General features: G+C 42.6%; 1 protein-coding gene across 1 annotated transcript in view; it reads left to right on the forward strand.

Annotated features, from left to right (window-relative positions):
• Positions 1-26,870, forward strand: part of CFAP251 (cilia and flagella associated protein 251) — a 108,336-nt gene that overhangs the window by 42,639 nt on the left and 38,827 nt on the right. Inside the window, 12 exon segments of the mRNA XM_007489874.3 lie at positions 4,796-4,907; positions 5,103-5,183; positions 8,471-8,548; positions 11,415-11,465; positions 12,865-13,076; positions 14,457-14,651; positions 15,700-15,950; positions 16,054-16,205; positions 17,377-17,550; positions 18,671-18,855; positions 21,017-21,131; positions 21,740-21,903. Of these exon segments, the coding sequence (XP_007489936.2) occupies positions 4,796-4,907; positions 5,103-5,183; positions 8,471-8,548; positions 11,415-11,465; positions 12,865-13,076; positions 14,457-14,651; positions 15,700-15,950; positions 16,054-16,205; positions 17,377-17,550; positions 18,671-18,855; positions 21,017-21,131; positions 21,740-21,903 (1,770 nt within the window).

Consider the following 26,870-nt stretch of genomic DNA (forward strand, 5'->3'; position numbering starts at 1 on the left):
TCAGCTCCCGGATGGGGGAGGGAAGAGGGATGGGAAAAATCATGAATCATGTAACCATGGAAAAATATTCTAAATAAATAAATTTTTAAAAAGTTAAGAAATGTCAACATAGAAGTTATAGGTACCAAGTATAGGATGGCTATTTTTTTCCTACTACAAAAGACCCATAAGTAGGCATTGACAAATAATTAAACATGAATAATATCTCTTTTTTAAAATTCAGGTTTTTAAGATTTTAATTTCCAAATTCAGTTCTCCCTCTTTCAACCCTTGTCCCCTTGAGAAATCAAGAAACACAATATCCATCCATTATATATATATATATACATATATATATATATATATATATGAAGTCTTGTAAAACATATTTCTACATTAGCTATGTTCTACCCCAAGAAAATAAGTGAAAGAAAGAAAAAAACCATGCTTCAGTCTGCATTTTGGGTCCATCAGCTCTATCTGGAGATGGGAAAGCACTTTTCACAAGCCTTTTGGAATTGTCTTGGATCTTTGAGTTGCTGAGAATAGCTAAGTCATTTACAATATTGCTGCGACTGTGTACAAAGATCTCCTGGTTCTGCTCACTTCACTCTATATCAGTTCATGTAAGTCTTTCCAGGTTTTTCTGAAACTATCCCTTTTATCATTTCTTACAGTGTAATAGTGACTTACAGGAACAACAGTTCTGAATTCCTCTTTTACTGTCTGGAAAGGCAAAGACTCATGGGAGACTTGTGAGACTCCTAACCAGAGTTCACCTTCACCTTTGATTTCTACTGTCTGAGCAGCAACTCGAGGTCCATCTCTTCTGGCCAGCTAGGGCTGACCAGATCTTCTCAGGGGTGGCCATCTCCCTCTTCTGAGAAGGGTATGGTTTCAGGAAGCCCCACTCACTGGCCCGCCTCACCCCAGAGCTCCTGACCAGAGTGAGAACCACCCTGGCTAGAAACGGTCAGCTCAGGGTCACTCTTCTGACAAGTATTCTCAGGGAAATGAACAAGGCTGAAGACCCACACATGAAGAAGCATGTGTACTCTCTGCTTGTGTGTGTGTGTGTGTGTGTGTGTGTGTGTGTGTGTTTAGCACATACCACTTGACAGCTGGAGAAGAAAAGGGGAGAGAAATCCCTTTCCTCCTCTCCTCTCCTCTTTACTTTGGCTGTCTATGTCTGGCGCCAGGGGATGAGAATTCTCTCTGTATGTTGAATGTTGGACAAGAATCTCTGAAAGACTTTCACAAAATTCTACCCTCCTCATCGAGCAGGGACCCTCCCTTCAAACTCTACTGTGTCTCTTCCATTGTGTGTGCAAGAGTAGAAGAACCCAGCAGTTCCCATATCCTGAACTACTGGCTCATTCCCTCTACACAGGTGGGGATAGCCCTAGCCATCCCCTGTTGGAGCCTAAGGGGAAGAAGAGCCCCAAAGGCTCAGGCCAGGGGCTGAGGGTCCCTTAACAACGTTCCATATATTCCTTTCAAACATCTGCTCAAGGCAGAATAAACTCTCCAGTTTTGCCTCATAACTCCAAACATTTCTTCAGAACGGATCATTTTTCTCTCATTCTGAACAAACATTCCTCATGCCTTTTTCCACTTACTATTTCTCTCACCTCATCTGGCTTCTCCTCTTTTACTCTAAATAGAGGAGAGGCGACTACTCTTTACCTATATTTAATAACCTAATACTGAGTCCTATTTAATTTCTGGACTGGTCAAATTTCCCTAGCCAATTAATTATACACAATTTGCATAAACATTCATTTTCTTCACAGTACAAATTCATACATACTTTGTATACACGCATTATGACATTATAACAAATTATATTTGAATACATGTTACATATTTTAAAAATAATTTCTATATCCCAATCAAGTGTAATACTGTTTAAAAATTCCATCTTATGCCACCTTCCAAATTCTTCATACCTATGTTAATTCACATAAACAAATTACCAAATTTAAACTCCTAAAATCCCAATGCTTACACGTAATCACTTGTTGCTATTTTTAACAGTAACCCTAAATAAAAGAACATTTCATTATAAAATCCAAAGTTTAAATCTTAGAGAAAGTTCTCCACAATACACTACTATAACCTTTGCTTAGCTGAATTCTGCATGAAAATGAAATCATTATACTTTACCAATCCTATTGATAATACAGTATTCTCTAACTAGATATTGTGCAGAATTAAATTTAGCTGATACATAATAAACACCATAAAATTATACTGTATCAAAGTATATTGTCAGACTCATTAGCAATTTTCCAAAGTTACATATATCAATCTTTAATATTAAATCCAAGTAAATAGACAGATTATGGGACAAAATTTCTCTTTGCGTGTTCCAAATGAATCTTTTTTCTTCTCTTAGAGGGCCTGTCCAAGATAAGGAAAAACAAGATTTATGGAACACTCTGTCAAGTTTAGAGGCCAGAATTAATTACCTCCCTCCGTGGAGGACTCTGAAACCTATTTTGTGACCACCCAATTAGGAAGCTATAGACAAGACTTGTAACATGGACACACATAAAGACACATAAAACAAACATTAAACATAAATTCAGGATCCTGATAACTAATCTAATATCATGTTAAAAAAAAAATATATATATATATGTACACACACATATACATAATTCTTCTTGTGTCGTCTCAGTCTGAAAACTTCACCGAAAAAAATCCAGCTTGCTTTTCCAAAGTACTGTCTCTTTACAAACTGTGAGAAGTGAAGAGAAACTTTGGCTCCACGAGCCTTAAGCATCTTAGAAATGACCTCTGCAAAGAGCCACTCTTCATGAGAAACCACTTGCCCCATGTTTTACTTCTGATGTCCTCCCTGACGGGGAGAAATATCCTCCCTATGTTTGTGTCCTCCGTTAAATGCCACACGTCTCCTCAGATGTGAAGGTGACCTTCAAGGCCCTATTTCAAGTGCCAGTGCTGTTAGAACCTAAGGGGGCAGAAGAGCCCCAAAGGTTCAGACCAGAGTCTGAGGGTCCCTTAGGTAGGAGTGAGAAATAAAGGCCAGAGAGATTAGAATCTTTGGGATCAGAAGGGCTCCACAGATAATAGCTAGTGCCAGCAAAGTTTATTGAACAGGGGAAGGGTTTAGAAAGGAAAAAACCCCAGGAATGAAGGAGTGGGGGAGCGTGAGTACATGTGGGGTTCAGCAAGTTCATGGTTAAATGGGCACAAAAACATATTCTTTCTCAAGATTGTTTTTCTGGCCATCTGTGCCACTTCCTAAGATATTTAGTCTACTGGGATAGGGGAGATATTCACATTCCAATCTTTGTCCTTAGACCTGGAATAGTATTTCCAAAGTTTGGACCTTTGCCTAATTTTTTAGGCCCCAAACATGGTTTGTCTCTGTCAATCCCCAAACTTAATAGCCCCTTCCCACCTCCACTCCCAGTCCTCTAATGAAAAAAATAGGGGTAGCTTTTGAGAGGTCCCAAAAGAAAGGAGGACAAGGAGAGGACATGAACAACCAAGTGGACACTTCTTTCTGCTTGTCAGTCATCTTTGACACAGCTTTCAGTGATATGGACCCAAAGGGACCCACCGCAAGTCTCTGGTTGTACACATCCTTTAGCAAGAGGCTCAAGCAAGGGGCCTAACAGGGGGCTGGAGGCTTCATAGGAGTGCCCCAGGCCAGCAGATTTCCCCCTTGGCCAGAAATAAATGAAAGGAAGTACACCACCTTCATCAGCCAGAACTATTTGTGAAGCTCAAAGGGGTTGACAGTCTTGTCGGAAAATGGAGCTTACCCATAAGGAGAGAACCAATATCCCAGGGGAGCATAGGCTCAGCAACCAAGGACAGTGCAGAGAGAACTTGAGGTAGTGATGGCTGGGCCAGGTGAGGAAAGATCTGAGGCCTGGGCAGGACTGAGCAGAAGTAGGGAGGGGGCCCCAAGGGCCTTTGAGGAGCAGAGAGATGACCAGAGCACCGGGAGCAGAAGAATATCAGAGAGACTAGAGGAGCAGGCTGGTGGGCAGTTCACCAGGCTGAGGCTGGAGATGGAAATGGGGTAGTCATGAAGGAGGCCAAAGAAGGCATCCAGTGTGCTCAGCCTCTGAGGGGAAGAGGAACTAGAGTGAAGATGATTTGTGGGTTCAGAGAAATTTGGAGGTGGTGAACAAGCCATATAGGAAACGGATAGAGGTAGGGAAGAGGGAGCTTGCTTCAAATATTTAATCAAATAAACAAAAATTTATGGGGGATAAAAGTCCATCGGCTGAGATTTAGGGAATGAGGGGGACACCTGAGACCTGACAAGGGTGAAGATGATTTAAAATAACTGCTCTATTCATTGGATAGGGAGTATTCAAGGGACAGATGAAATTAGCATGAAGGGACCCAGTCAGCCCAGTTAACCAGACTTTCTCTAGCAATATTCACCAGCCAGCCAAAGACCAGAGAAAGAATTCAGTGGGTGACCCAGAATTGGCAGTTGGCACGATGGGAAGTTGTAGGGAGTAATGGTGGTGATGAGGGAATCCAGGGCAATGTATTGGCATTGACCTGGTGAACTGTGGGGTCCAGATTGGTCAGAGACAGGAGTACAACCGGAAGATGGACTGGGAGGATGGGGGGAAGAGGGCATAGGGAGGTGAATAGCCAAGTTCATGCTGTGTCCTTGTGAAAAAATGGCCCTGTGAATTTTCCTGAAGCTGAATGGTGCTGGGGCTAAAGTAGACGGTTTTAGCACACGTGCCGCCGAAGTGAGCACAGTCATTTTAAAGGTGAACAGCAAGTAAGCACCTGCATCTCTATTGCCTTCCAGTATTCCTGTGCATACCATATTTGATAGTTGTCCAGATGGAAATGGAATCAAAGCCTTAGCAATGACAAACGATGCCAAGTTCATAGTGACGATTGACGATCAGACATTTCAGGTAAAGAACACTTTGTGTGTGTTAAAGATCTCCTCTCAGCAGCTCATCCAGATGGGCTGTCCTGAATCTGCATGGCAGACGGAAAGAAGAGATCCATTGATATTCTGGTGTCCCAAGTGGCCATGTGGCACCCGTGTCATGGTAGTCCTTGGACGACGCTTCCCTGACATGCCCCTTTGTTATCTTCCCTTAAAGAGAGTCTGCATCTGGAGATGGACTGTTGACACAGAGACCCCTGCATGTTCAGTCTCCCTGGAACCAGATTGCGGTGTTCAGGTGAGTTCCACTAATTGAAGCTGAAGAGAGAAAAGATTCACTTACAGAAGACTATTGAGGGGCAGCCAGGTATACAGTGGACAGAGCACCAGGCCTGTAGTCAGGAGGTCCTGGGTTCAAATGTGGCCTCAGACCCTTCTGAGCTGGGTGACAGTGGGCAAATCACTAGACCTCTTACAACTTCCTTTTCCTTATCAGGAAGGATATTAGCACTCTCCTCCCAGAGATCCATGGAGATCAAATGAAATAATACATGTAGGGGGTAGCTGGGTGTCTCAAATGAAGCATTTAGCATTGTGCCTGACACACATGAATAAATTCTTGTTTCTTTTTCCTAGTACAAGTATAATTATATCCATTTTATAGATGAAATTGAATTTCAGAGGTGGGATAAAGTGAGGTGGGGGGGGGGGCAGTGATTTGGCCAGGATCACATGAATAAAAATATCTTTTTACAGCTAGTTAGTACAGTGGATAGAGAGCTAGACCTGGAGTCAGGAAGATCTGTATTCAATTTTGGCCTCAGACCCTTCTGAAGTATGTGACCCTGGGCAAGTCACTTAACCCCCATGGCCTAATCCTTACCACTTTTCTGCCTTGGAAACAATACATATTTTTGCTTCTAAAATGGAAAGTAAGGGTTAAAAAAAAAGGTATTTGAGAGGAATCAAACACAAATTTCCCCATCTATAAGTAATACTCTTATCCCACCATGCTTAAATTTGGATCTGCCTCTATTCTCTTCTCCATTCAGTCCATTCTTTACTCATATGTCTAAGTAATATCCCCAACATTCAGCTCTAATATGTTACTCCCTTGCCCAAGAAACCTCAGTGGCCTCCTGATGCCCTTGGACTTCTCCACATGTCCCTTAAAGCTCTTTAGCACCTGACTTCAGCCTATCTTACAAGATTTTATTTCCCATTCTTCCCCATCATGTACTTTATGCTTCAGCCAACTTGGCCAGTTCCATTCCTTCCTCTCTCTCCTTGTGCATGTACCTATCTCCTGTGCCTGCTGTAACACTACCTGGCTCAACAGGTTAGGCTTTTGAACTGATCATTCCTTGTGATTCCCCTCTTGGTCATGTAGTCATGTGTTAACTTGGAAATAAATACAGAACTTCCAAGTAGTTAGAAAACCCCCTCTTTAATCAGGAAAAAGGGATAGGCAATCATTTGGTCATTACACAGAGTCAGAAGCTAAATACCATACAAAACCAAAGGCCTTGAGACTCTGGGAACTGTATCCCTGGGAGAAAATACCATGCTAGATGCTTTCTCCAAAGAGATACAGGCCCTGAGAGTCTCTTATACCTTTTGAGAAGCCTACAAAGACTAACCACAAACAGGAGTGTAATCCTCCTAACATTCAACAGCTATGGCATTAGGGAACGGTCAGCTGTAACAAATTAAAGGCAAAGATCCAACTAAGAAACTGGGCTTAATGAAAGGAAAACTTTCATCCAATAGAGAAACCTCCAAACAAAAAGGTGCTTAACATTCAAACAAAATAGGTGTGCTTAGTGCTGGGGTTTCTCAAAGTGCAGAGGTAAACTGAGTCATCCAAATATTCACATCGACACATGAAATGTATGAATGGTTTGTGCTCAAGCCCACACGGGACGCTAGCCCTGGGCTAAGAAAGGTCCCTCTCTTCTATGTGGCTCCCTGACCTGAGCTTCCTCATACTCCCAACAGAAGGAAATGCACAAGCCACGGAAGTCAAGCTCAACTGTTGATGAGAAAGATCAGATTGGCCAGGTGCAGGCCTTTAACAGAATTTCAAAAACAACAACTCCTCTTTAGAAATGAGTGCTGGGAGTGGGGTAAGGACCACAGTTCCTACTCCCCACCACTTTCCTGTTTAATTCTTAGCACTCAAGACACCCAAGTGTTTAGCTGCCATTAAACAAATACAAAACCCAGTCTTAAACTTGCACCTTACTCCTTTATGTTACAACATTCTAATCTCCCCAGAAGTTTTGGTTTGGGGATAAGAACTGCCAAAGGCCTATGGGGAAGCACTCCTACCTCCTTCTCTCCCTCCCTCCCCTCACTATGTTTTTTCACTTCCCCAACTCAATTTGTCAAATCAATATTAAGTGCCTACGATGTGCTGGTCACTATGCTAAGTCTGGGGACACAAAAAGAGACAAGACAGCCCCTCCTGTCAAGGAGCTCATAGTCTAATAGGGAAGACAATTAGGCAAACAACTGTGTACAAACAGGCTATGTACAGGATAAATAGAAAATTATTAACAGAGAGAAGTCATTAGAATTAACAGGGGTTGGGAAGGACTTCCCCAGCAAAAGATAGAATCTTAATTGGAGCTTAAAGGAAACCAGGAGGCAGAGAAAGGAGGAGAGTCTTTCAGGCATGGGGGGCACATGAATAAAATGCCCAAGACTGAAAGATATTTTGTTTGTGAAACAACCAGGAGACCAGTGTCCCTGGATCAAAGATCCAAAGAGAATGTGTCACGCCATAAGATGTAAGGATCCTGGAAAGGTAGGAGCAGGCTGGGCTATGAGGGGCTTTAAATGTCAAACAGAACACTTTGTTTTTGATCCTGGAAACAATAGGGAGCCAGTGGAGTTTATTGAGTAGGGGAAGGGTGGCATGGTCAGACCTGTGCTTTAGGAAAATCACTTTAGTGGCTGAGTGTGGGCTGAAGTGGGAGGAGACTAGAGCCAGGCAGGCTGGCCAGCAACTACTGTAATAGTCCAGACTTGGGGTGAGGATGGGGTCTGCGCCAGAATGGTGAGGGTGGACCTGTTGGTGGGGCTGCCTGCTTCCAGTCAGTCTCTCCTCACTTCAGTCCATCCTCCAGCCACCAAAGTGACATCAGGGAGTTTGAATTTTGTCTTTGTATACCCAGTATGTAATTGATGCTCAGTAAATACCTATTGAATTGAATGGAATGAAAATGATTTCTCTGGTCTGGTCTGCTTCCTATTCCTCTGTGGTTATTATATGAATCATTCAAAAATATTTATTAAGAATTGAAGGGAAGACCAAAATTGGCTTGTCCTCATGGGGTTTATATTTGTGTGTGGGAGATGTCACTTCATTAACAGCCCACCAGTGAAGGGAAGTCACTAAGGAGGGCCAAGTGCTATGTCCTTCAGAAGAGGAGACACGACTCCCTGGAAGCCTTGGTATTTGAAGTAGGGCTTGGAGCATGTTCTCTGAGTCTGATTTTCAATACTGAAGACAGCAAATACAAACTTAATGCTAATACGGGGTCTTTCACCAATTGTTTTTTTTTTCTTTTTACATTTCAGGACTACATTATTTTCAATCCTAGAGATTATAGAGAATTGGTGAGCAACAGCAAAACCCAGTTACTGTTTTATGAATGGGTAAGTGGAGAATGCAGGGCACACTGGGGTCAGAGCAGGTTCATGGTCATTCTTTGGGGTGTGACATTTTGGTCATGCTGTTACCAATTTAGACTATTTTTTAAGTGGAAAAAAAGGTATACTGTAGAATTATCTTCTTATAATTGTGCTCTTCTTGTCCTATTGCTATGCAGATCTTGCTTTTGCAATCCTTGATCAGAAAGTCCAGATCCTGAAAAAATTTCCATAAGTTCATTAAAAAATTGAGAAAAAATATCTTTCCAAACAGCTACAAACTCCACCTCCTACCCCCCACCAAGTAGATGTTTCTTTATTTTTTTTTTAAACCCTTACCTTCCGGTTTGGAGTCAATACTGTGTATTGGCTCCAAGGCAGAAGAGTGGTAAGGGTTAGGCAATGGGGGTCAAGTGACTTGCCCAGGGTCACACAGCTGGGAAGTGTCTGAGGCCAGATTTGAAGCTAGGACTTCCCATCTCTAGGGCTGGTTCTCAATCCACTGAGCTACCCTGCATCATTTTATTTTAAAGAAACATCTAGGGGGCAGCTGGGTAGCTCAGTGGATTGAGAACCAGCCCTAGAGATGGGAAATCCTAGCTTCAAATCTGGCCTCAGACACTTCCCAGCTGTGTGACCCTGGGCAAGTCACTTGACCCCCATTGCCTAGCCCTTACCACTCTTCTGCCTTGGAGCCAATACAGTATTGACTCCAAACCAGAAGGTAAGGGTTTAAAAAAATTAAAATAAAATAAAATAAAATAAAACGATGCAGGGACAGCTCAGTGGTTCAATGGATTGAGAGCCAGTACTAGCAATGGGAGATCCTGAATTCAAATCTGGCCTCAGATACTTCCTTGCTGTGTGACCCTGGATAAGTCACTTAACCCATATTTCCTAGCCCTTACCATTCTTTAACCTTGGAACCAAAACACAGTATTGATTCTAAGATGGGAAAGTAAGAGTTTTAAAATAAAATAAAATGATGCCCTTGGAGGAAGTGGTGAAGTTTGAATGGTTTGTTCTCAAATACAGTTCACTGTTTTTATATGTAGTCAAAAATATTAAAAAATGAACTTCCTGAATACCAAGTTGACTCAAACCAGTCCCTTCTACAGGAAACATCCCCTACCTATACCATCCCCAGCAAGTGATTGTCCAGACTCCCTTTTAAGGCCTCTGGTGTGAAGCTTGCTGCTTCCCAAGGCAGCCAGTTCTGTTCTTGGGACACTTTAATTGTGAATGAATGAGTTCTTTATTTTGAGTCAGTCTCCATCCAGTAATGTTTCTGATGCTAAACTCATGGCACCATTGCCATAGTGCCTTTAACCTGACTCCTGGCTGCCTGCCACATGGCCAATGGAGAAATCTAAGGTACCCTCCTGGCCCAACCTTTCTTTTCTGTTTTGGTCCTGAGTATATTGTTATGGTACAGAAACACCCTGAGGAAGAGAAAGTAGCAACCCCAGTGATTTGTTTGGCCCTTTGGAAAGCCATGCTAGAATGTCACCTTGGACAGCTCCCCCCTGAATGGCAGGTGCCCCTCAGCCATTCCTATTCCATCCTACTGCCTCCTTTTGGTGCCTGGAGATCAAGAAAATGTCAGATGGTGTATATAATGTAAATAATGTTCTTATATATAAGGTTCTTGCAAGATTTTTTTGTACATAGTAACTGTAAGGTGAATTTGAATTATCTTTAGATTTGTTTCTGTATAGTTAGAAGTATGTTATCTTGTAACTGTAAATAATTGTATGTTATTTGAGACTTGCATGTTGCAAGATTTTGATTTTTTTGCTTGCTTGGTTTCTTTTCCTCTTTACTTCTCCCTATTTCTAATACGGAATATAAGAGTATAGTTTCTAAGATCCATTGGGGAGAAGGATCCCAAAGGATCTGGGGGGGTATTTGTTATAAGAAGTTTCTTAATCTCACTCTGTCACTTTAAGAGGCAGTAACAGTTCTCACCCTCTGTCTCTTTAAGAGACCAACTATAAAAAGAAAGAGTCAGTTAAGAGGGACTCCATTTTCCCTGGCTTCTGGGGAAGCAGGAGTTTTGAGGGGTTCTGGTTGGTCTCTCTCCATCAAGAGAAACTGGCAGTTAACTTTTGAGAGTTTGAATTGAGATACTGAATTGAGGAGGAGTCTGTCCCTGAGAGTTTTTTTCTCCTCAGAACACTGAGGGAGAGGAACACTGTCTGTGTCCCTGTGATAGAGAGTGTCACTATTTACCAATGAGGGAGAAGAGTTACTTTTAGGGGGTGTTGGAGATTCAGGTTCATTGATTTAGTTTAAGTAGGTAGAATAGAAAAATTTAATCTTAGATAGAGTAGCTTTAGTGAGGCCTACATTGTCAGGCAAGAAGATCCTGCCCAAGAAGGAAGTTAGATTTGAGTTTCTTAGATATTTTAGTATAGTGTTTGAATTTAGATATAGTTATACGATATAAAATCTATAATCTCCTATTTCTTGCCTCCTATTTTCTATCCCATCTCTCCTTGGGAATAAATATGTGTTGGTGGTTTACCAAACTGCTTCCAGGCTTTTATCAACCTCCTATACAATATTATTTACCCCCTCACAATGGGAAAGGAGGCAGGAAGAAGTGAGCAGCATCAGGCTGCTTCTGTAGGGGGCTACAGGTTTGTTTTTAACTCTGTAATTTATAGGATATGAAATGGCTTTTCATTTCCCTGTGTTTTTGTCTGGGCTTTGGTTCTAAGAGGAATGTGAAAGAAGCAACTCATTTTAACTTTATGATATAACTCTCTTAACCTTGTTAGTCTACTTGTATGCTTTTGTTGTGATGTTTTAATGTTATAAAATTCTTATTTATTGAACAGAAATATTAATATTTATCTGTGTTTGCCAGGATGAAGCAAAAGGCGTTCTTGAATTTAGTAAGCCAGTCTTAACTGAAAAAGTAAGTATGTTTATTGCATTTTTATGAGTCAACTTTTTAGAGACAACATTTCATTGTTAACTATAAAGGAGGTCAGATGTTTCCTACTTTAGCTCCAACATTTTTCATGTGAAGCAATGGGAGAACCAGGGTTGAATCTCATGACTTTGATTCAGAATCACAGAATCTCAAAGTTGGAAAGGCCCTCAAAGGCCATCTAGTCCAAACCATAACCTACTAAGAATCTTCTTTATTATATTCCTAGCAAGTTGAACGTAAACTTTCAAGGTCAGGGATTGTCTTGTCTTTGTACCCTTAGTGCTTAACACAGTGCCTGGCACATAGGAGGAAGTTAATAAATGCTTGTGAATTGGTTGACTGATTGAAGTGGTCACTTAGATTTAACTGAAGAACATCTAATGATGGAGGCCTCACTACCTTCAGAGATAGTCCATTCTGCTTTGGGATGGTTCTGATTGTTAGGAAATGCTTTCCTTACATCAAGCTTCACTTATTTCTTTCTGATTTTCACCCCATAAGGGGCACTATTAGTGGTCAGCCTCCAGGGCCCAGCCACACATAACCAACTGCCTGCTCAACACCTTTACCTGGCTAGCTGAGAGGCTTCAGGATCTCTTACACACTGTATTGGAATACCAGTTCTGATGCTTCCTGGGGCAGCAGGGGCCTTGGGTAAACCACTGCTTTTTTGTGGCCTTGGTTTCTTCAACTGCACAATGAGGAAATTAGAATTGAGGGTGTCTGTAGTCTCTTCTTCTAGGCCTAAATCCTATGATTCTACTACTGAGTTCTAGGCCATTATTACTTACCCTGTATCATTTTCTCCTTCTGGGAGAATAACTTTACGACAGAAAGCAGATAGGAAATCTTAATCTCTAATTGGAGCAAGGTTTTATTTCTAACAGGTTACACCCGCCTGAAATTCCCTTCTCAGTTTCTGAAGATGAAAAAAGTTTGAGCAACTGATCTCTCTCTCTGATCTACTTTCAATAGATCATTTAATTAAATTCAATTCACATCTGAGGCTCTCACCAACTTTTAACAGTTTAGGTCTTTTGTGGACCTTAGCAGGGTCTACAGGGTAATAATGGTTTTCTTTTTTGGGAATTAAACTGTATATTCACTCTATAATTGTTACAAACTTAAAAGATCCCTGACAAATCAAACAACCCATAATTTCTGTCTTTGTAACTCTAAGACAAGGCAAGGGCTAGGCAAACAGGTTAAGTGACTTGCTTAGGGTCACCTAGCTAGGAAATGTCGGAGGTCTGATTTGAACCTAGGACCTCCAGATTCCAGGCCTGGTATTCTACCCACTGAGCCCCCCAACTGCCCCTGTTGCTGATTCTTTGACTTGTATATACAAGTTGTAACCTATAACTTTTCTTTTTAAATGCAGACATTCAACAAGATTGTGGGAAAATTTAGTCAGTCTATCTTCCATTTTGTTACCAGACAAATTTTGTCTGCCACAATGGAGGGAAAGCTGGTAGTCTGGGACCTCCATCCCCCACCTCGCTCTTACACTTCCCTAGAAAAGCTTCGTATCAAAGCTTGTAAACTAGTACATTTGCAGCCGGACGGCCTCACCGTGTTAACTGCTGTGGACAGGTAAAGAATTTAATAAAATCCTGACACTGATCATAGAGGCAATTATTTCCAGATCTAAATCGAGCTTTGTCTCCTGCGACAACTCCACTGTGGCTATTTGGGGACCTCGTTAATAAGAATATTTGCTTTTCACGTATGGGTAGTAGTTGTACAGAAGGTGGCAAAAGTAATAATGGGAGGGGGTGTAATCTTTATTTGACAATAATTCAGTGTTTATTAAATGCCTGTTTTGTGTTAGAGAGAAAGTGGCCTCATTCTTTCCTAAAAGAGGGAGGTAGAGTGGGTGCATAGAGAGAACTGGACATATCTAGAAAAGAAGTCTCTAATAAGTACTTGTATCTTAAAGAGATGTGAGAAGAAACATCCAAATCAGAAAGTAAAAATACTACTTTTCCCCACAATAATAATATCCTTGGTATTAAAAAGCAACAATGGTGGCTTTGTCATTTATATACCGGTCGATTCTGAATTAATTTAGGGTTGGAGTTGGAAGGCCCTTTGGAAATCATCTGGGCCTCTTCAGACCTGAGCAGGAAGCCCCTCTACCATGCCCTTCCCTTGAGGATTCCCTCCACCATCCATCCCTCCCACCCCAGTAATGGAAATTTATTACCTCCTGAGGCAGCTCATTCCACTCTGGGGACCGCTCTCATCCTTAGGAAGTTTTTTTCTGACTTTGTGCCTAAATCTGCCCTTTTTAAAAACTTTTCTCACTTCTCATAGTTGGTCTTCACACACGAGCTGTTGATGTGTGATTTTTCAGATTCCAGGAGAGGGCAGTGTTGGACACCCAAGGGTCACCAAGCTGATGCTTCTCACCAAATCCAGGCTTTTCTTGGGTCCTTTCTGCCCATATACTCTGAACACAAGAGAATTCATTTCTTTCTACATTTAAACATAACTGTTCTATTATTTATTTTATATAAATTTATAATAAAACATAAAATATCTATTTATAAATGAATTCCATTTCATAATTACTTTAAAGATGTAAAATATGTAAGTTTCAGATGAATCCAGGAAGTCAGAAAAAAGATGAGGAAACTCTTTTCCCCCAGGAGATGCTCTTTGGTCCCGGGGCCTGGCTGCCTGACCCCTCAGAATTCCCCTCCCTCTTGGGTCTGAGAGCTATTCCATGCCAGGGTTGGGTCTACTGTCCATTGGGCTATCAAGTCATCCAAATGGTGTGGCAGGATGAACCGCCCCCCCCTCTCCCGCCCCCCATATAGATGAAATTGCTTACTGGGTTATGTGTGGGACCCCCTCTCATACCAATAGGCTCTGGGCCTGAGCCTGGGCCTGAGCCAAGTCTGGAGCCTTAGTGGGGAACATGAGAGGGACAAAGCCTCTTGCTGAACAAACTGACCTTGTTTTTTCCAGCTACTTCGTAACAGGTGATATCAGAGGCCACATTCGCTTCTATGATTACAAGCTGTCACTCGTTAACTGGTACAGCCAGTTTAAACTGAGCCCCATAAAAATGCTGTCCTTTTCAAAGGATCCCCTCGTTCCTGTGGGGGACAAATCCAACTTCCCATCTGACTGCACCCTTCCTGGGGACCCTTTCATGGTAAGGTGAGTAAAGCAGCCTCTGCTGAGTTGGCTTAGTAACCAGAAACCATTTATTTGTATACTCCAGAAGTGCTAGTGCCTTGGGTCTGTAGCGGTTGGCCTACATGTCCTACCTGTGGTCCCTCCTTGAGGGCAGGGCCTTTTTTGTTTTTTGTCCTGGTGTCCTCAGCTTAGTGACGTGCCTACTCCTAGAATAGGAAATGTCTCTCACTGGCTTGCAAAGGACTTCCGTTGATCTGATTGCTTTATTTATTGCTAATTAGTCATTTTAGGTACTTGACAAAGCTGAAATATTTTTTGAAAACTTGATAAACCTTTCTTCATAAAAAGGATTAGGAATCTTTATATGGGGGCAGCTAGGTGGTCAGTGGAAAGAGAGCCAGGCCTGCAGATGGGAGATCCTGGGTTCAAATTTGGCATCAGACACTTCTTGGGTGTATGACCTTGGGCAGGTCACTTAACCCCCATTGCCCAGCCCTTACTGCTCTTCTGCTTTGGAACTGATAATTAGCGTCATTTCTAAGATGGAAAGTAAGGATTTTTTTTAGTCTCTATATGAAATCCAGAAAGCGATTTAGTTTAGAACTCTCATCCCTGTTGAATTTGAGTTCTCTCCTGAGCAGTTTATAGCTCCTTTTCTTCTCCAAGCTCTGTAGATGCTTGATAATTAATAGCCATAAATTTTCAAGACCAAATTGTCCAATGCGGCTGTTTAATTACCCCTACTGCATTCACAGGCATATCTGCATATGCGCAGGCAACTTCACATTTGCATAAACAAATGAATATTTGCATGCGCAGATTAGCTAATTGTACAACCCGCCTGTCCATCTGCATACTTAATGACTCAATTTGCATGTTGAAATGTAGGCTTTTTCACTTGCAAATGGATGCTGTTAGATATTGATGGCGTATTTTTGGAGATGTAAGGTTAATAATGTCATGAAATTACAGACACAGAGTGGTTTCATATGCAATTAGGAACTAAATAGCTGTTGTGCCCCAATTCCCCACAAATGCTGACATGGTTTGGTCTCTCCTTGGCAAACAGAAATTTTATCATTGGCACATCTGATGCCAAAGTGTTCCATTTAACGACAGATGGGACCAATCTAGAGGAAGTCTTGATTGAGTCCAAGGAAGCCATTTACGCCATTGATTGCCATCCCTACAAGCCTCTTATTGCGATCGGAGCAGCCTGTGGGCTGCTCAAAGTGTGGAATTATAGGAAGAAAATGTACGTGGTGAGCAGGATCTTTGAGGAAGGGCTTGGGATCCAGAGCCTGGCCTTCAATCTAGAAGGTATTTCTGTTTGGAGGGGCTGCCACTCACAAGCTACCAATGTGAAATGTTACATGTCGAGCCAAGTTCTACTGAGGTCTTGTCCTCTGATCTGTGTTTTCAGGGTTTCTTTTAGGGGCTGGCTTCACCGAGGGCACGGTTTACATCATGGATGCGGTGTCACTAAAAAATGAGGCTCCCCGGCCTTTCAAATATTCCAAAGGCAGCGTGACCCTGATAACCTTCTCCAATGACTCCCAGTTTTTGGCAACTGCTGTGAGTATTTCCACTGAGAAAAAGAATCCAAGGGCATCTTGGCAACTATTCTGAAGTTAAACTAGTTTAAAGGGGAAAAAAATAGAATAGAGGGGCCTCCTCCTAATTAGATTGGTATTTGGGCTTCCTGCAAGGACTCACCTTGTAAGTAGCCTGTTCACTTTAGCCTTGGGTTTCTCCTAAAACAGCTCTGGCCACATCACTCCCTTATTCCAGAAGCTCCAGGGGCTCCCTATTACTTTGACAATAAAATTCAAACTTCTCAGACTAGAGGCATGAGATGGGACTTGGAATCAGGAGAATTCGAGTCAAGTCTGCCTCAGCTTTGTGAAGTGACTCACACCTCTCTTGGCAGCAGTTTTCTCATCTGTAAAGTACAAACCATAGCAGTGTCCACCTTCCCAGGTTGTTGTGCAGACCAAAGAAGGCAGTATCCCATGTGTCTCGCTGCTCTTTGAAGCAGGCTCCTTTCTCTCTGTGGCCTCTGTCTTTCCAAGGCTCTACACAAGAGCCTGGTTCCACCTCCTCCAGCCACTCGCCCCAAGTTATTGTTTGTTCATTTTGTCTAGATTTTGGTTTGTCTCTGTATGTGTCATCTTCCCCTCCATCCCGTTCCTCAGTCGAATGTAAGCTCCTTGAGGACAAGGACTGTTTTATCTTTCCATCCTTGGCATCCTTGGCAGTGCCCAGCACACATTGCTTAGTGAATGCTTGTGGGTTGGTCCATTGGCAAGAAGCTTTTTTCTGTTAACTGTCCCGAGACTGATGAAAGTGAAAGGAATTTCACTCATAAAACATTCTAAAAAGGCAATAGCAGACTTGGAGAAATGGTGAGAACTTTTTCAACAATTTAATTCAATTTCTAACTATTTTTCCATGGTTTTATGATTCATATTCTTTCCCTCCCCTCTCCCGGAGTTGGCAAGCAATTCCACTAGCTTATACAGGTATTATCACTCACTCAAACTTATTTCCACATTATTCATTTGTGTAATAGAGTCATCTCTTAAAAAAATTTTTATTAACACATTTTTTCTCATGGTTACGTGATCCTGAAATGGCGAGAATCTTGGAACTGGTTGGGTTTTTTAAATGTGTGTTGGGCTTATAAATGAGGAGAGGAAAGCCCATAGATTTTGAGAATGATTTGAACTCTTTTATTCTTATTCAGGATGTATATTTTACGGTGGCAGTTTACAAGATAGTAATAAAAAATGGAGAAAAGGTCTGGGAATATTTAGCAAGACTTCATTCTCACACCAAAAAAATCCAGAGTTTGATGTTTGGGGTTCAGCTAGACAACAATGAGACTCGTCTCCTAAGCCTTGGCAAGGACAGATTGCTGGTGAGTTATCATCTCCTCACTACTTTGGATGAGTCTCTTAATTTGGAGTTTATCCTTGGAACTCGTGTGACACTGGACTAAAGAATGGGGGAAGGAAGGCGACAAAGGAAGGGATGTTATCAGCTCTTAGGTCTACTGATGTGGGAGCTGGGTGTGCGGGGGACTTCTTTAGTCTTGTCAGGGGTCCTTCCTGGTGCTGCCTCTTCTACAATAATGTGGGGAGGGATTCTAAGCCATAGTAGTGGTTGGTAAAGATCATTGAGCCCTTGATGTTTGAGAAGTGACATGAAATAGTAGAAAGACGCAGGGCTGAGAGTCAGAGGAGGCTTGGGTTCAAACCCTGCCTCTTGTTAGTTTTGTGACCTTGGGCAAGTTACTGAAGCTTTTTGAGCTTCAGTTTCTACATCTGTGGAGTGGGTATATTGCCTCTGGTAGCTACTTCACAGGATTGTTGTAAAGGTCAAAGGAGAAGGTGTAGGTAAAGCGCTTTGGAAACCTTAAAGTGCTATAGAATTGTCAGCTAGAGTAGAGGTTAATATTACTAAAAAACAACAGTAGGTGGAACAATAGGTAGAAGGTTGGGCTTCCTGGAGTCAGGAAGACCTGAGCTCAAATCCAGCCTTGGGCACTTACTTGCTGTGTGACCCTGGGCAGGTCACTTAAACTCTATCTGCCTCAGTTTTCTCATTTGTAAAATGGGGATAATAATAGCACTTATCTCCCAGGGTTGTTGTGAGGGGTCAAACAAGATAGCATTTGTTTAAAAGTGCTTAGCGGGATACCTGGCACATAGCAGGCAATTCCCAAGTGCTTGTTCTCTTCCCTCCTGGACCAGGGATGTAGACAGCAGAGGCATCTGTCTAGAGCACACTCTGCAGGGGTTTGTCGGGGAGCCACCAAAGACAATTTTTCTTAGGAATCTCTAGACACTCGGGATAAATTCACCTACCTTGAATGGCTAAAATGAAACAGAGCAAAAGCCAAGGGGAGTCCTTGGTCTCCCCAAGGGGATGATGTCCTGATTTTTGCAGAAAGGCTCAAGATTTCCCTCTGGCTTTGCCTTCAAGCCTGTTGGTCCTTCTCAGCATGACCTTGTGATGGCTTCGGGCTTCCTTTGCAGATAGAGTATGATCTTATGAACTGCAATAAGGACCACCTGGAGATCCTGGACATCCATCGCACTGACCAGGAGGCCCTCCCGAATTGTATGGTCTGGTACCCGCCCATCACCAGAGAGTCGTTCTTGCTCATTTGCAACAGTGGATATAAAGTAAAGCTGTTTAATTCCACAACAAAGATGTGCAGGTAAAGAGGAGGGTCCAGCCCAAACCTGGTCTTTCTTCCCAGGGGGTCTCTCTCTACCCTAGAGCCTTGTGGAGGTGGGGTCATTGGCACCTCATCCTGCTGCTCCCCTTTGGGGAGGAATTAGGACCCCTTTAGTGGCATAGAAGAGAACAGGGAAATGGCCCCCTCAGGGCTCCCTCCAAGAAGGAGGCACTCACTTCTCCCAGGCTGCACCTTGGCCACTAATTATTTTTGTTCACTGCCCTGTCAAAAGCTTAAGGCCTGCTGAGGATAACAGGACTGAAGAACATGTTCCCCTGAGTATTGATGCTGGTGGTCAGTCAGTATCCCATGCTTCCAGGGCTACTGGTGTATCCTCTACTGTTCCAAAGTAGGGGGGACTTGCAGAAAGCCTTGGAGCTTCAGTTTTGGCAGCCAGCTGGCAGTAGAAAGAGATGGGGCCTTGGGGAAAATAGACAGAAAACAGGAGTGATGCAATGGTAGCCCCAGAAGATCTGGATGCCATATTGGGCAGGGCCTGTTTCTCACAGCTGATGGACCATCGTACATCTAAGGCCATCACTATCAAGTCCTGCACCCTCATTTGATGGAGAAGAAAACTAATGAAGCCCAGTGTCACCCAGCTAAGAAGTACCTGAAGGAGCTCCAGCCCTAGCATAGCAACCACCCCATCCCCAGCAGCTGCCTTCTCTCTATTACTCATCGGGCCAGTTAAGACAGAAGTCTTCGAAGGATAAAAGCCTCCTAGATTTCAGTCTTGGTGCCTTTGTCATGAATGGTCGGGCCCTCTGATACCCTTGTAGTTGCTGTTTTAACCCTGGAACAAGAGGTGCCCCATCTTAAAAAAAACCCCAGTCTGAGAAAATCCAGCTTCCCATTGTTGTTTCCCTCAGACCCCACTCATGCACTCCCACATCCACTGGCAAGTCTGAAATGAAGGTAAAACAGCTTTGAAGGGAGAGTGATGAGGAATCCTTTTTAGAATAATTGGAGGGAAAACCAACCTGAATTAGTGATTGGAAATACAGATTTTTAAAAATCTACTAATTTATTACCTTTTTTTAGGCCTTTACTTTCTGTCTTAGAATCAATGGTGTGTGTTAGTTCCAAGGCAGAAGGGTGATAAGGGCTAGGCAATGGGGGTTAAGTGACTGGCCCAAGGTCACATAGCTAGGAAGTGTCTGAGGCCAGATTTGAACCCAGGACCTCCCATCTCTGGGTTGGGCACTCTATCCACTGAGCCACCCAGCTTCCCCCTCCTCCCTCCTCCCCAGTTTATTACTTTCAGCATTTCAAACTAGAATAGCAATCTGTGACTTGGGGTCTCTATCAATCAACTCCTAGAATAAACAGATAAGGGTAATTTATAATTAGCATGAGCCTTTTTGTGGATGAATGGATTACTTCTAAAATACTTCTGGTACTTTTTAGTTTTCCATTTCAGACGTCCTACTGAATCTTAGTGAAATGTGTATGAAGAAAATGTCCGCTGAGGTCATTTTATGCTATCTTTAGTCACCTTTAGGCCAGCCTCAGTCTGTAATTTTTACATTCTCACGTGCCTTTGTGGGATCCAAATAAAAGAGGTTTGATTGCTCTGGGAACGTGTGATTTGATCTATAACACTTCTATTTCCACACCGTTTTTCAGGAACCCCTCGATATCACAGGCCAAGGTAGGCCTATCACATCCGAATCAGAACAATGGAAAACACCGGCGTCCATCATAGCCGCTGACCACTGGGGACCAGGGGCTTCTCTTTCATGCCGCCAGCATGGAACAGTTCCTTGCTGCTCTTTTGTCCCAAGGCATTATATCCACCTCTCTTGGTTACCACAGGGAAAAGTCAGAATCACCGACTACTTCAAAACCTTGTTTCCCACACAAAGGTTTCTCCAAAGTGTGGGCTCTTTGGAACCACTCTGCCGCTCCTGGCTCCCTTTCTTTGAAGCAGTTGTTAGCCATGGCAGATGGCAGTGGTGGTACATGTCTGCCCCCATGCCCTGGAGGGAAATTCAGACCCGAGTGATAGAACTTTATACCTTCATAAAGGCATTGTGCCTAAAATTCACGAAAGATTTCAAATAACCAACATGTGTTTACATTTTGATCTTTGGAACAAAAATGGCAAGCTTGTTTTTGTTTGTTTCTGTCTCTCCAGAAAGACGCTGATTGGGCCAACATATGGATCCCCCATTCAGCAAGTCCAGATCCTCCCACCCAAAGGCCCAGATGACCAAAAGGACCGATACCTAGCATTTATAAACAAAGACAAGGTACGAGTTGTTCTAGACTTCCCTGGTGGAATGTGGCTGCCAGTACTAAGGGACCCAGAAGGGCAAGGCTTGCTGTGAAATGAAGGATGGAGGGCAGAATTTGGGGGGAGAGGACCAGCCTTCACAGCCTGGCTCTGCCACTCACTTCCCTGGGGAATCCTGGAGAGGGATGCTGGGGCCAGTTCTCTCGGCCTCAGTTTTATCCTCAGGAATATGAAAGGGTTGAGCTTAGTGACCTCAGAGGTTCTTACTAGTTCTAAATATGTTGCTATCACTAGAGGTTGAGCTGTATGAACGTCTTCCCCATGCCCTGGCTGACCTTTTCTTGAAATAGAACTTAGCCCTGGCAGATGACATCATCATGTTGTACCTACATATTCCAGTGACCTGATGGGAACTGCCACGGCAACATGCTTCTTTAGACTGTAGAAGGGTACCTCCAGGGCAGGTGGAGCTGAGGCGGGAGGGGATGGGATTGACTTTGGGGTGTCTGTGTGGCAGGTGGGAAGGGAAAGGGCCTCAGTGGGGCTCTGGATAAGGCTGCTAACAGACTGATGTTATAACACACGAATAGAGAAGAAAACAGTTCTGGTCATGTCTTTCCCCAGGTCGGACTTCAGATCTTACCAGTTGATGGTAATCCCCATAAAACAGCTGCCATTATTTGCCACCCAGACGGGGTGTCCAACATGAGCCTTTCTTATGACGGTACCTACGTCTTTACTGCGGGAGGTGATGACCACACTGTATTACAGTGGGAGATTAATTTAGAGTAAGTGATGAGAACAGAAGACCTGCCTGGCAAGTGAGGAAACCCTTATTTTATCTTCATATGATTATTCAAACTGGTAAGATTATGGTAAGGATCAAGATTCCAAGAGGAACACAGGATCATTTTCTAACATTCCCCCTACCCCTGTACCACCAATTGTTATCTGGAGATACCTTTTATTATACAAGCTGCCATTTATATGGTGCTTTAAGTGGGCAAAGGGCATTATCCATGTTCTATTTGATTTTATAATGTCTCTGCTTTGGGTGGGTGCTCAGCATAGATAGACCAACCATTGTCTGCTCCTATTTAGTAACTAATTTCTTTTTCAAAGCCCTCATGACATTTTTGTGCAAATCCACAGAATTTAAGAGTTGGAAGGGCCTTGAGAGGCCATTTCATCCAACAGATACACCAAAGAAATCAGGTATAATCAAACATTAATGTTCTTCCTCAGCGGTCAAGGGCACTTGAAGCCAAAGACTGAGCTAGAAAAGGATGACCTCTTTTCTCTCACAGGCCTATGTCACCTGTGTGGATAGAGTCCACATTTTTATCACTCTAAAGAAAGTCTTCATTCTTTTAAAAGAAATTTTAATCGATATATTTCTGTCTTGCCTATGTTTCTCCCTAAATCTCACCCAATCCCCTTTATTCCTGGAGACTGATTCCTTATAATAATTAGTGTTTACATGGTGTATTAAGGTTTGCAAAGCACTTTACTTTATGTTAACTTTACTTATGTTAACTCATTTGATTCCCACAACAATCTTATGAAGGCGGTGCTACTATTATCCCTATTTTACAGATGAGATAAGGACACTGAGGCATAGAGGAGTTAAGTGACTTGCCCAGGGTCCCACAGCTAAAAGTACCTGAGGCAAGATTGTAGATTTCCAAGTTTGGGATTCAATCCACTGAACCACCTAGCCACCCTTAAAACAAATGACTTTTTTTTTAAGGAAAGAAAAACAAGAGAAAGAAGATTTCTAAAAATCAATTGATGGGTTTCATCAATACCTTAAAAAAAAAACTGACCTTGTCTGTAGTTATGCACCCATGTACACTGGCCTGTGCAAAAGAGCAAATGGAGGAGGTCTCACCTCTGTCTTTGGGGTTGAGCTTGTCCTTAAGGATTTCACACCTTTCCATTTTGGTTGTTTGGAAGCCATTCTTTACACTTCCATTGTTGTAGTCACCAGGTTTATTATTTTCTTGACTCTACTGACTTCCCTTTGTATCATTTCATGGAAGTCTTTCCATGTTTTTCTGTATTCAGGAAGCTTGTCATTTCTTGCATTACATTACATTAATGTTCCATAATCTCTTTAACAATTCCCCATTGAAGGACGTCCATTTTATTTCTGGTTGGTTGCTACTTCAAGAGTCTGCTATAAATATTTCACTATATAGGGAACCTTTATTTTTGTCACTGAAATCTTGAGGTTAAAGGCTATGGATATTTTTTATTTTAATCACTCCTTTTGCATAATTCTAAATTGTTTTTCAGAACTGTTTAGTCAATTCACAGCTCCACCAACAAGGCATTAGTGTGCCTGTCTTTCAATATCTTTTATTTTTTTTTAAGCCTTACTATGTATTGGTTCCAAGACAGAAGAATGGTAAGGGCTAGGAATAGGGGTTAAGGGACTTGATCAGGGTGACACAGCTAGGAAGTGTCTGAGGTCAGATTCGAACCTCCTGTCTCCAGGCCTGGCTCTCTAAGCCTCCTAGTTGCCTCCCTCTTTCTCTGTCCTTTCCAAAATTAATTGTTCCCACAGTATATAATCTTGGCTAGTTTGCTGGATATGAGGTAAAATCTTACAGTTGTTTTCATTTATATTTCTGTTCTCATTAATTATTTGGAGCACTCATTATTCTAGTTATTAATAGATTACAGTCCTTTTGGGAATCATTTATTCACGTCCTTTAACCACAAAATGTTAAATCATTTCTTCTAAGCATGAAATTTGAAGAATTTAAATGGACACACCCAAAAAGCCTTGAAGAGATCTATGTGGTGGACATTAGCACAAGCTACAGCATGTTACCCAGGAGGATACCCACCGGTGGTACGAGGCTTATCATCAGAAAGATGTGTGATGGGACAAGGAGGTGTGCTGAGCGATAACTGTCTAGCACCCTGGATGCTCCATTGGTGTCCATTTGTATTTGTGCAAAGCCGAGAGAGCTGGAGGAAGGCCCTTTCCCTCCCGGCATGGAACGCTTATGGGGGGATGTGTGGCACGGAACTAGGTCATGGATGGGTTGCACTATGTGTCAGTGGGGAGAGAGTGCGGAGGAAGTCACCAATTCACCACAATCTTGAAAGGAGCCCCCTCTCCCCTCAGCCTCCAAATCAGCTGTTTTTGTCTAGTAAAAAGCCACAGGAAAGAAGAACAGACTCGGTAACCAGTGTTTTTGCCAGGGGATGGTGGAAAAGGCAAAAAGCAATTCATTTCCTAAGCAAATAGTCATGGCTCCTGATTCTTCTATTATCTTGCGGGTGCTCTGCTTCCCAGTGGTGTTAGAGTCCTGGCCACACTTTCCGAGGAGAGTAGAAGGAAGAATAGTGAGCAGAGTTGGTTTAAAGACATCGTATTTTTACTCCGTGGTGTAAATCTTCCTGGCAAATACGTCCATTTAAACATAAACCTGGGGGCAGCTTCTGCCTAAAAGAGACTCCTATATGGTAAACTTCTGCAAGATGGGGACTGGGCATGTTCCAGTGCCTTGTCCAGTACATTGAACTACTTACTGTAGAGGGAAGGGAACACACATTTGTTAAGCACCTACTATGTGTTAGCCACTGTGCTAAGCAGATAGATAGGATCTTTGGTCTCACTGATTAATGCTCACTGGAATGCATGCTGGAGGAATAGATAGAGAGAAGGAGTTTTAGGAAAGGGGCATGGGACTTAGGATCAGAAGAGTGAGATTCAAATCCCAGTCCTGATTCTAGGGGAAATCCCTTCCTCTCTTTGGACTTTAGCTTCTTCATGTATAAAATTACAAGATTGGAGGAGATCAGAGGTTCTTAACCTGTTGTTTTTTTTTAGCCCTTACCTTCCGTTTTGGAGTCAATACTGTGTATTGGCTTCAAGGCAGAAGAGTGGTAAGGGATAAGCAATGGAGGTCAAGTGACTTGCCCAGGGTCACCCAGCTGGGAAGTGTCTGAGGCCAGATTTGAACCCAGGACCTCCCATCTCTAGGCCTGGCTCTCAATCCACTGAGCTACCCAGCTGCCCCCTTAACCTGGGTTTTAAAGACATTTACAAGCATAGTTCCTACTTCCTTTCTCCTCCAGATCCTCTGCTGGGTGTTTTTTAAGCTTCATCTTCAGCTAAAATTAATCTTTCCAAAGTTAACATAGAATCAGTACTAAATATTGGATCCAAGGCAGAAGAATGGTAAGGACTAGGCGGTTGGGGTTAAGTGACTTGCCCAGGGTCACACAGCTAGTCTTTTCTCATGTAGCCTTTGAAAATATCCATCACCTTCTTTGCTTGAATATTCTTTCTCCTCTAGGTTTTTATGCAATTGTTCTTTCCTAATTCAACCTACCTGTCTGACTTCTTCCCAGTCTTTTAAAAATAGATCTTTATCCTTGTCACAACCCACTCCCTGTGGGTGTCACCCAGGGCTATCTAGTGGGCCCTCTTATTCTCCCTCTAAGTATTATCTCTTTGGACCATCTCATCAGCTGCAATGGACTGAATCATAATCTCTATGGACGTATTTCTCAGATTGGTTATCTAGCCCTAACTTCTCTCCTAACCTCCCGCCTCACATCACCAACTGCTTATTTCATATCTTGAAATGTATTTCCCATAAATATCTTGGACTCAACATGTTTGAAACAGAACTTATTGTCTCACCCCAAGTCTTCTTTGTGCCGTTATCGTCAAAGACACCACCATCCTCTCTGAGTTATCCAGCCTTGGGACCTCAGTTTTCATCCTCAGCTCATCACTTAAATTCATCTCATATGTCCAATCTGGTAATGAGTCTTATCGTTTCTACTTCTGTTTCTCCCATACATCTTTTCTTTACTCACATTTTGGTCCTGGACCCTCACCCCATCAGCCCTGGGCTATTATAATAATCTTCTGGGGCAGCTAGGCATCTCAGTGAATAGAGAGCCAGGTCTGGAGACAGGAAGTCCTGGGTTCCAATCTGGCCTTGGATACTCCCTAAACAGTGTGACCCTGGATAAGTCACTTGACCTCTATTGCCCAGCTCTAACTGCTCTTCTGCCTGGGAATGGATTCTCAGTATCAATTTTAAGCCACAGGTTTATATATACAGATATACATAAAACCTCCTTATTGGTATCTCTCTCTCTGCTCCAGTCTATCTTCTACTCATTTGCCAAAGATTTAGGCCTAACTTTCCACACCACTTTCCCCACTTAATAAACTCCCTGGGCTCCCTATGACCTCCAGAATCAAATCTGAAATGTTCTGTTTGGCTTTTAAAGCCCTTTCCAACCTGGCCTCTTCCTACCTTTCCAGCCCTACCTTTCTCACCTTGCTCCCCGGCACACACTCTGCATCAAACAAAGCTAACCTTCTGGCTGTGTCTTGCACATGACACCGTGTGTGTCCCCTTTCTATTGGCTTGGCCCCAAGCTTGAATTGCTCCCTTCATCACCTCTTGCTCCTGAATTCTCCAGCTTCCTCCCAGCTTCCTTTCAGTTCGAATCCCGTCTTCTTGAAGATGCCTTTCTCAGTCTTCCCAATTGCCAGTGCCTTCCCTCCTGTTTATTTATGTTGTGTATTATCTTATATGTACATAGCGTTTCCATGTTGTCTTCCCAATTCTCTAGTAAGTACCTTAAAAGCAGGGCCCTATTTTTGCCTTTCTTTTAATCCTTAATAAAATAGTCCTATGCCCGGCACATAGAAATGTTTAATGATAATGGTAATGATATTTTAGTAACTATATTTCATTATAGCAGTTTCCTT

The sequence above is a fragment of the Monodelphis domestica genome, chromosome 3 (genome assembly GCF_027887165.1).
Source record: "Monodelphis domestica isolate mMonDom1 chromosome 3, mMonDom1.pri, whole genome shotgun sequence".
Lineage (NCBI taxonomy): Eukaryota > Metazoa > Chordata > Mammalia > Didelphimorphia > Didelphidae > Monodelphis > Monodelphis domestica.